This window comes from Ovis aries, chromosome 1 (genome assembly GCF_016772045.2).
Source record: "Ovis aries strain OAR_USU_Benz2616 breed Rambouillet chromosome 1, ARS-UI_Ramb_v3.0, whole genome shotgun sequence".
NCBI classification, from domain to species: domain Eukaryota; kingdom Metazoa; phylum Chordata; class Mammalia; order Artiodactyla; family Bovidae; genus Ovis; species Ovis aries.
Genome location: NC_056054.1, coordinates 266351216 through 266359804, shown reverse-complemented (window position 1 = coordinate 266359804; position 8589 = coordinate 266351216). Strand labels below are relative to the sequence as shown.

General features: G+C 60.6%; 1 protein-coding gene across 21 annotated transcripts in view; it reads right to left on the bottom strand.

The window, feature by feature from the left end:
- Window positions 1–645: 645 nt before the first annotated feature.
- Window positions 646–8589, bottom strand: part of PCBP3 (poly(rC) binding protein 3) — a 234803-nt gene continuing 226859 nt past the window's right edge. For 12 of the 21 annotated variants that reach the window (XM_060406306.1, XM_060406307.1, XM_042237902.1 and 9 more), the window contains 5 exons: window positions 6645–6723; window positions 6178–6237; window positions 2812–2864; window positions 1687–1856; window positions 646–1264 (listed from right to left, as the gene is read on the bottom strand). In XM_060406306.1, the coding sequence (XP_060262289.1) occupies window positions 1228–1264; window positions 1687–1856; window positions 2812–2864; window positions 6178–6237; window positions 6645–6723 (399 nt within the window). In that variant the 3' untranslated portion in view covers window positions 646–1227. The remainder of the gene's footprint in view (window positions 1265–1686; window positions 1857–2811; window positions 2865–6177; window positions 6238–6644; window positions 6724–8589) is intronic. The other 9 variants (XM_060406311.1, XM_042237928.1, XM_060406327.1 and 6 more) reach the window with 3 other exon arrangements.

Below are 8589 nucleotides of genomic sequence, written 5' to 3'. Positions count from 1 at the left end.
GGCCCGAGCACTGGAGGCCTGGCCGGCGTCTGAGGAGCAGGGCAGCCTCCTCATGGGGCAGACACAGAGGGGCTCCTGCTGAGGGGTGGGCACCGAGGAAGAGCCCCCTGGGCTGCTCGGACTCTCGGTCATGCTGGTGCCTGTGGCAGGGGCTTGGCCTCGCCTCACCTCCAGACCCCCACCTGCCACAGCACCCGTGAGCCCAGATCTGGCCCAAGGAGGCGGTGCCCATGCGGCCCAGGGCCACATAATAAGGCAGCCCTCTGCCCCAGGCCTGTGTCCCCCAGGCTTCAGCACGGAGAGGTTTGTGGTGGGCTCTGCGGGTGAGCACAGGTGGGCTAAGCTGGGGTGGGGCAGTGGAGAGGGATGGGCTCCCACTGGGAAGCTCAGGGCCACTGAGTGCAGTGTGACTAGGGGGAGGAGGGGGAGGCCTCACCTGCAGACACTGGATTTGGGGTTACATCTCTGCCATCCGAGCAGCTTTGCAGAAGTAAGACGAGCAAGACTCATACAAGCCAAACCCTGAAGGTGGGAGTAGGTGGAATCTCACTTTGTCTGAGAAGGTGGAGCTGCTCCTTGACATGTTTGGGATCTGGGCATGGTGGTGGGGGGAGGGGTGGGGAGGTCACAGAGAGGAGTCCAAGATGAGGAGCAGCGCGCATCATTTATTGAACTGGCTCCCAGTGCAGAGGTGCCTCCCAGCTGGTCCACACTGTCAGCCCCAAAGACAGATGCCTGGGGCCCAGCAGCCCGCTCCATCCTCCCCTGTCACGACCCCGAGCCCTCCACTCTCCTGCCCTCGGACATAGGGAGATGTGCACCCTAGCTGGTGCTGACCCGGGCGGCCCCTGGAGACAAAGCCGAGGGCACCAGGAGGGGCAGCTTCCTGCGGCCACAGCTTTGGGGCCTCGGAGACAACGTCCACATGTCAAACCAAGTCTTAAAAAGGTACACGGACACTAAGGAAAGACATTTCTAGAGCGTCATGGATGGGAGTGGCCACAAAGCCTTTAAAATAATGGACATGGCATGCCAACGCGTGAGGAGCAGGCGTAAATGAACTTGGAGCAGTGTCAGGGTGGAGCCGGGGGGCCCCAGACACACTTGGAGCATTGTGGGCACAGGTCTAGGGCAGGCACAGATAGCTTCTGTTGGTAAAGAAACCTCTACATCTGCGGGGGGTGGGGGGCAGTCTGCACAGGTGGTGAGCGTAGGGGCGCAGTGGGGTTAGAGAGCGCCCATTCCAGTGACCTCGGATGTCAGCCTGGAAGAGACAAGGGCACAGGTCAGGGGGTCACCGTGTTCTCACGGTTGAGGTGTCCTCAGAGTCTTGACCCCTCCTTCACAGCCTGGGGCCTGCATGCCAGTCACCACACGGGGTTGGGGTGAGGGGAATGTGACAGGCCCAGGCTGCCACGGCCATTTCTGCTGCCACTGTGGGAAGGGGTGCAGGAGTCACCATGCCAGGGAGGCATGGACGTGGGGCTCCCCACAGCGTGCTATGTAGGGTGTCAATGCCCAGCGACTTGCGTGGGGCCATGTGGGCACGGCTGGAGGGTGGAAGTCAAGGGTGAGAGGACAGAGGAGCGTGCGGTCCTGTATCACCTGGAGACTCCCCAAGCACGTCCCACCCCAAGAAGAGAACCCCGGGAGGCAGGCCAGTCCAGGCCCCACCTAGGTCCTCACCTGGCGTTGATGAGGTACTGGGCAAGGCTGATGTTGGCTGGGGTCCCCGTGATGGTGATCTGGCGCTCTGATGACCCCTCCGTGGCATTGGCGATTTTGATCTGTGCTCCAGACATCTGTCGAATTTCATTGATTTTGGTCCCTTGGCGTCCAATTATGCAGCCTATTAGCTGGAAGAAAGGATGCAGGAGCGTCTTGGAGAGAATCCACTGCGGCCTGAGTGCAGCCGAGAGGTAAGGGGAGCTGGGGGTCCCGCTGCCTTGGTCCCTTCCCCGGTCCCCCCGAGAGGCACGCCCCCACTCCTGCTGGAGGATGGGAGCCGTGAGGCCTCGACTGTAGGAAGTCCCATCAAATGAAGAGCCTGCAGTCATGGAGACCCCTCACTGGGCTCAGTGTCCTCTGCGGGCCTGAGGCCACGGTGGCCCCTCTAGGCTGCACTCTTGGGCTGGAGGGATGTTTGAGTGGACACAGGAGCTGGAGAGGCATGTCCCTAGCCATCGCCATGCCCCCCAGGCTGCTGTCCCTCCAAGGACACCAGATCCACACCTGCCCTGGCATCTTGGTTTGGGGACTGGAGTCGGCATTCTTAGGATGACTCGAGGGTCCAGAGGATGGCTGGGAGATAACTGAGTGTGTGAAGGAGGGTGTTAACAGAGCGTGTGAGGGAGTGTGTAAGGGAGGGCGTGAGGGGAGCGTGTGGCGGAAGTGTGGATAGAGGGCGTGGGAGGAGTGTAAGGGAGACCCTGTAAGGGATTATGTCGGGGGCTGTGTGGTGGAGGGCATGGGGAGAGCATATGGGCGACGTGTGTGAAGGGAGTGTGTGAGGCCCTGTGAGGGAGGCGTGTCAGGGGAGGGTGTGGGGGAAGTGTGGGAGGCCCTCCAAAGGCCTCAGGGGTGCTCTGCTCCACCTGTCCCCGGGGTGACCCTGAGCCAGGGCAGGCCCTTCGCCGGGCAGCCAGGACCCCCAGGCAGCCAGGCATCTTCATTCTGAGTTCACCCTGATGCCCCCATGGCTCCTCCCCAATGGTAACTTGGGGGTGACGTCATCCACCCCCAAGGGCATTCAGCTGCTTAATGGGGCGGGGGCGCAGGTGGGCTCAGACGGGTGAGGCTGGACGTACTCACATCATTGGGAATGGTGAGCTCATGAGTGCTGGCCGGGGGGCTGGCGTCCAGACCTGGGCACAGCGAGAGGACAGGGTTAGGCGGGTGAAGGCTGGGGGAAGGCTGTTCCCACCGCGCGGGCACCTGACCCCGCTCCCCACTCGGCCACAGGCAGGCAGGGCTGGGGAATGCCCAGGGCAGGGTCTGCACAGCTGGGGGCTGCGGCCTGTGAGCTCTGGGTCCCAACTGCCACCCTTCTCTTGACCCAGCATCTCTCAAACAGGGAGGAGGAACCTGGCAGGAGGCGGCTCCCGTTTTCCTCCTGGGTACAACTTGAATCACTTGCCTGCCATGTGGCACAGCCTGAGACATCACTCAGAGCCTCTGGTGTCTATGCCTGGTGTGCAGACCACACTGATCACACCAGCCCTGGGTGCCCCAGACGTGCCAGTACAGCCACCTCTGCTGCCCCAGCCTCCCCCACTTCCCTTGCAGGCCCCGTGGCTCTTGCCCCCCAACACTTCCAGTGTCGGGGCAGGGAGGCTGGCCCGAGAGCCGAGCCGGGGAAGATGTGCCTTTCCACAGGGTGTCTGGGGGAAGATGAGCACCCAGGCCCAGCTCCTCACACGTCGCAGCTTCCATCTCTACAAATCCCAGCTCAGGACCCACTAAGTCAGAGCCAGCCTCTCAGGATCAAGGACAAGTCCCACACTTGCTTCAGAAACAGTGACCACAAAACGGGGGTTAGGGTTAGGGGCCCCGAGGGGAGGGAGGCAATCACCGGGCAGAGTGCTCCTTCATACCAGGCACTTCCACCCTGTCAGGAGGCAGCTCAAGCTCCAGCCTGTGGCTGCGACCCAGCGGTCCTGCCTCGGCCCCACCCCTCTCGCCCCTGCAGCCAGGCATTGCAGGCGCCGCTCTCTGGAACATTCCAGAGTTCAGAACATTCTGGGACCTGAGCCCTTTGCCCACCCCCTGCTCCTCCCTCGCTGGTCCCTGCCCCTCAGCCTGATCCCCACATGCCCAGGGGCTCCTGACAAACGGGACGGCCCGGTCCCTGCCCGCATGTCCTCCTCCATGGCAACCACGTCCCTGGAACAAGACGTGCGGTGGCCCCTGGTGTCTCAAGCACAGGGACCTAGCGAGGTGGAGGCTGTTCTGGGGACTGTGGAGCACAGGGATCAGCTGTGCTGAACAAACCAACTCAACCCAAACCGTCCGCCAGTTTCTCTTACGCAGCTAAACCTGGAGCTCCTGCTCTTCATCTCCTTTTATAAAGGTATTTTCAATACAATTACCAGTCCCTCGTCCATCTGTACGCACATTCAGTCGACAGTGACATTTACAACGTCACCTGAGACTTCCTTGGTCCTGAATACCATGCAAGGACTCCTGGTTTGGGGACCACACCTGCTTCCCCAGCTTGTGTTTTCCAGACCAGGGGGCTTCGTTGAAAAGGTGCTAGAGCCATCCCAGGGGTGGGCTTCCTCTCAGGAGTCGCAAGCACTGCCTCTCCCACACAAGTCCCAGATGCTGGGGGGCACGTGACACGGCCTCAGGGTGAGACAACCGTCCAGCCTCCTGACCTGCTGCCATGGCACGTGTGTGTGCGTGTGCACTGGTGTGTGTGTGCGCATGTGCATGGGGGGGTGCATGTGCATGGGGGGTGTGAGTGCATATGTACATGGGGGTTTGTGTACCTTTGTGCACGTGTGTGTGTGCGTGTACGTGGGGTGTGTGTGTGTGTGTATGGTGGGTGTATGTGTGCCCATGTGCATGGGGGTGTGTGTGCCCATGTGCATGGGGTATGTGTGTGTGTGTGTGTGGGGGGTGTGTGTATGGGGGGGTGCATGTGTGCATATGTGCATGGGTGTGTGTGTGCCCATGTGCATGGGGTGTGTATGTGTGTGTGTGTGTGGTGTGTGTGTGTATGGGGGGGTGTATGTGTGCATATGTGCATGGGGGTGTGTGTGCCCATGTGCATGGGGTGTGTGTGTGTGTGTGTGCATGGGAGGGCATGTGTGCATGTGCAAGGGGGCATGGGTGCATATGTACATGGGGGCATGTGTGTGCGTGTGCATGGCGTGTGTGTGCCCATGTGCATAGATGTGTATGTGTGCATATTCATGGTGTATGTGTATGCCCATGTGCATGGGGGGCATGTGTGTGCCCGCGTGCATGTGTGTGTGTGTGCATGTGTCTCGTGTGGCGTGTATGCATATGTACATGGGGGGGTGTGTCCATGCACATGGGGGGTGTGTGTGTGTGCGTGGGGGTGTATGTGCACCTGAGTTCTAAGGGTCCCAGGGGCCCTGAAGCGGGAGATCATCACAGGGATGTGTTAACACAAGTCCCCTGTCTCTGAGGTCGTGCTGGGAGGGCTGTGGTGGGGTCGGGGTGTGATGAGGGAGCGTTCTTCCTGGGAAGGCCAGGCCCTGGGGGCCCCCAGACAGTCTCCCAGAGACCTGGAGGTTACTGAAATCTCACTATAAACAGCAGAGGGCTGCAGAGAGCCCCTGGACACATGTCATCACCCAGATACAGAACTGTGCAGAGGTTGGTGTCCAGCTCCATAATCAAAATTCTTCTGTTTTTCTCTAATTTCCACTCAATAAAATCTCCATTAGCTTAATTAAAAGCCACACTGAGAAGAAACCCACAGCAAGCATACGGAGCATCAGAGCTGGGGTTTCAGCTTGAGAAATAACCCCTGAGCCCCGTGGTCTCAGCCGGGCCCCTGTGGTCCTGAGGGACAGATGACAGGCAGATGCCCTGAGGTCCAGAACAGCAGTGGGGGTGGCGGCTGAGACCCTCCCCAGCTTCCCCATAAGCCGGACCCTCGTTCTTCTGCTCTGATCCAGGCCTGCATAGGCAGTGGGTCAGAGCATGGCAGGAGCCTCTGTCACTAGGCCCTTGCCAAGTCCAGGGCACATACTGTCAGTGGCTTTGCTCCCAAACAGCCTGTAAGGAGCCATGCTCCCTGCTCCAAGCCTGGGTGACGGGATCTGGGAATCCACGCCCGCCCTGCCACGTCAGGGGGTGTTCAGTGCAGATCCACCCCAGGGTGGTCTCTCCTACGAAAACTCACAGCCTGGTTGGCCCTTCCCTCCAGCCCTCCATACTGTGCCCCTGGGAGGGTAAACGACCTTCCACCTGATGGGCCCGCTGTGCCCTGAGCTCTGACAGAGACTTGACCCATCACCGCGATCGCAGAGCCGTAGGTGGAAGCCTGGAGCCGCGTGTGCAGACCTGGAGGGGCCGCTCAGGCCGGCCCCGGCTGGCGGCAGCCCTCCCCAAAGGCGCTCAGCGAGTGGCCCTCTGGCCCCTTTCACCCGCCAGGTCCCTTCCTGGCTTGCTGGCTCTCCATTTAGCGTGGTTTTATTTTACCTGACGACTGGCCCATCAGATTTTGAGCTTCTTCGGAGGAGTGTAAAGGCAGCTTTTCTCCTGGAGAGCAAAGAAGAAACAGATTTAATGTTTTGCCCTCAAGGAGAGAAGCAAGGTCACTTCAACTAGGGAAGCTCAAAGTCTGACTGGTGCGCCGCCCTGCGCTATGGGGGCGCGGTCCGGGCAGACCGCCCTGTGGGTGTATGGCCTCCTGCAGGAGGACCTCCCCAACAGCCAGAGGGCAGCAGAGCAGGACGAACCCTCGAGGGGGAGGTGTCTCCTTCAGGAAGGCCAGCTGTGGGGTGACTGACCCGCACAGAGACATCAGACAGATCCCTGCCCGCCCGCGGCAGCGTGCCCAGCACTCAGACAGCCCTACCTGCTCCGCTCGCTGCCCTGAACACAGACGCTCGGAGAGAAAGGCCCCGGGTGAGAAGAGAGGTCAGAAAGGGCGGCTGGGTACGTACCGGGGAAAGCGGGGTTGGTCTGTCCGAGGGGAGGAAAGGGGGTTTGCTGCATGGCCAGCTGGTGGAGCTTGGTCAACTGCTGGGGTAGGAGGGACACGAGAGCTAAGAAGGTTATTGTTATCGAGTACAAGTCACACCAAATTAAAAACGCGTAACAGAAGTCTGCACAGATAGATAGAGGGGGGCCATGCGACACATGGCGGACGCGGCAGCACGCAAGGACTTGGCCTGGAATAATCAATGGGCCACGGTCGGTCAGCAGGCACTGAGTCCTTCCCCACCTCAGCCCTGCTCAGACGGGTGCCCGGGCTCACCGGGGAGGTCTACAGCCAGAGAGCAGGACCCGCAGGGCCCCTAAAAGCCTCAACGCCACACTGTCACTCACAGGACTCGGGCGTGTGGGTGGGAGACCCACGGCCCCTCCCTTCTGCATACCTGGTCCAGATAGCTGCCTGGTCCTCAGTCTACCCAGGGGGTGACTCAGCGGGGGCTCCCTGCGAGCCCACAGCCCACAGCCCACCTCCTGGATCACAGGCAGAGGGCTAGAAGGCTCCACCCGAGGGTGCTACGAAGCCAAGGGTGTTGCAGAGCCTCCAGGAGGGTGCCGGGCTCCCATGGGGCCAGCCACGCCTGCACCCTTCCCTTGTCCCTTGTGACCTGACCTTTGTCCCCCATCGCCTAGACTTTTGTGGGAAGCTTTGAAATGCAGTTTCTTTAGTTATTTTATCTGAGCCTCACTTCTTGAATAAGCACTAAAAACAACAGAGAATGGAGGTAACCATGGGAGCCCTGGCCACCTAAGAAGGGCTGTCTAAACCCCACCCCCGGCCTCGGAGACTTCTGGGTGTGTCCTTAGCCCTGGCTCACCCACTGGCCCCACGTCTCCAGCTGAGCGGATGGAGGGCCAGGTCATTCCAGGACATGCTCGCAACTCCCGACCTTCACAAAGGAAGCCTAGCCTGAGTGTTTCCAGGGCCCTGAGGCCTCCACTGAGCCCCGTGGCTGGAAGGTGGGGGCACCCGAGGAGAGTTATGGGCATCCCCAGGTGAGACATGGATCTAACCAGTCACCCCACTGGTCCCATCCTGCAGAGTCTGTGGGGGAAAGAGAAGGACAAACACTGGGATTCTGATATCCCAGCCTTGAAGGGTGAGCCCCTGGGTGACAGAGGAGTGGGTTTGCTTCTGGCCTCCTGTGGGCCGGGCATGCTCTGAGAGTCCCTGATGTGATGGGGCGTGGGGAGAACTGGCCACATCTGACTCAAGCTGCCACATGTGGCGGTTCCGAGGAGGGGATGGGGTGACCCAGGGTCAGAGTCCACCCTTGAGAGTCCCCAGTGAGGTAGGGCTGGGGTTTACAGCACACTGCTGCCTGGTATGTCAGCCCAGTGACCCGACACCATGGGGCTCAGGGTGTCCTGAGCAGACGTGCATGGAAGCAGCCTGAGAGGTGTCAGGAGAGCACATCCAGGAATCATTGTCACGGGGACACCAGCCCACGCCCTGGGGATGAGCGGTGAGCGGCGACTGGCAACTACTGTGCCATAGGCAAGACAACCCTGTGCAAGAGGCTGACAGGCCAGGGACCCCGCTGTTCAGCTCCTCCTTCCAGAGATATGTTGAAAGAAAGACGGCGAGGACCCCTGGGCGCTGGGGGCATGAGGATGAGTGTGGTGGGAGCACCGACTCTGTCCTGCAAACCACCCCCATCCCAGAGCACAGCAAGCCACCCTGGGTCACTAGGACGCTGGGCAGGTGCTGTGCCCCAAGTCCATCTACACAGAGGGCTAGAAGGGGGCTAAGGAGGGGACAGAGCTCCTAGGATGGAGGAGGAAACCCATGTCCAGAGACAAACATCTAGGCGGCCATCCATAGTCCCGGTAGCGCAGGCAGGCCACCTGTGCTCACCTCACTGGGGTTTCTTGCAGACACGGCACTGGGGCATG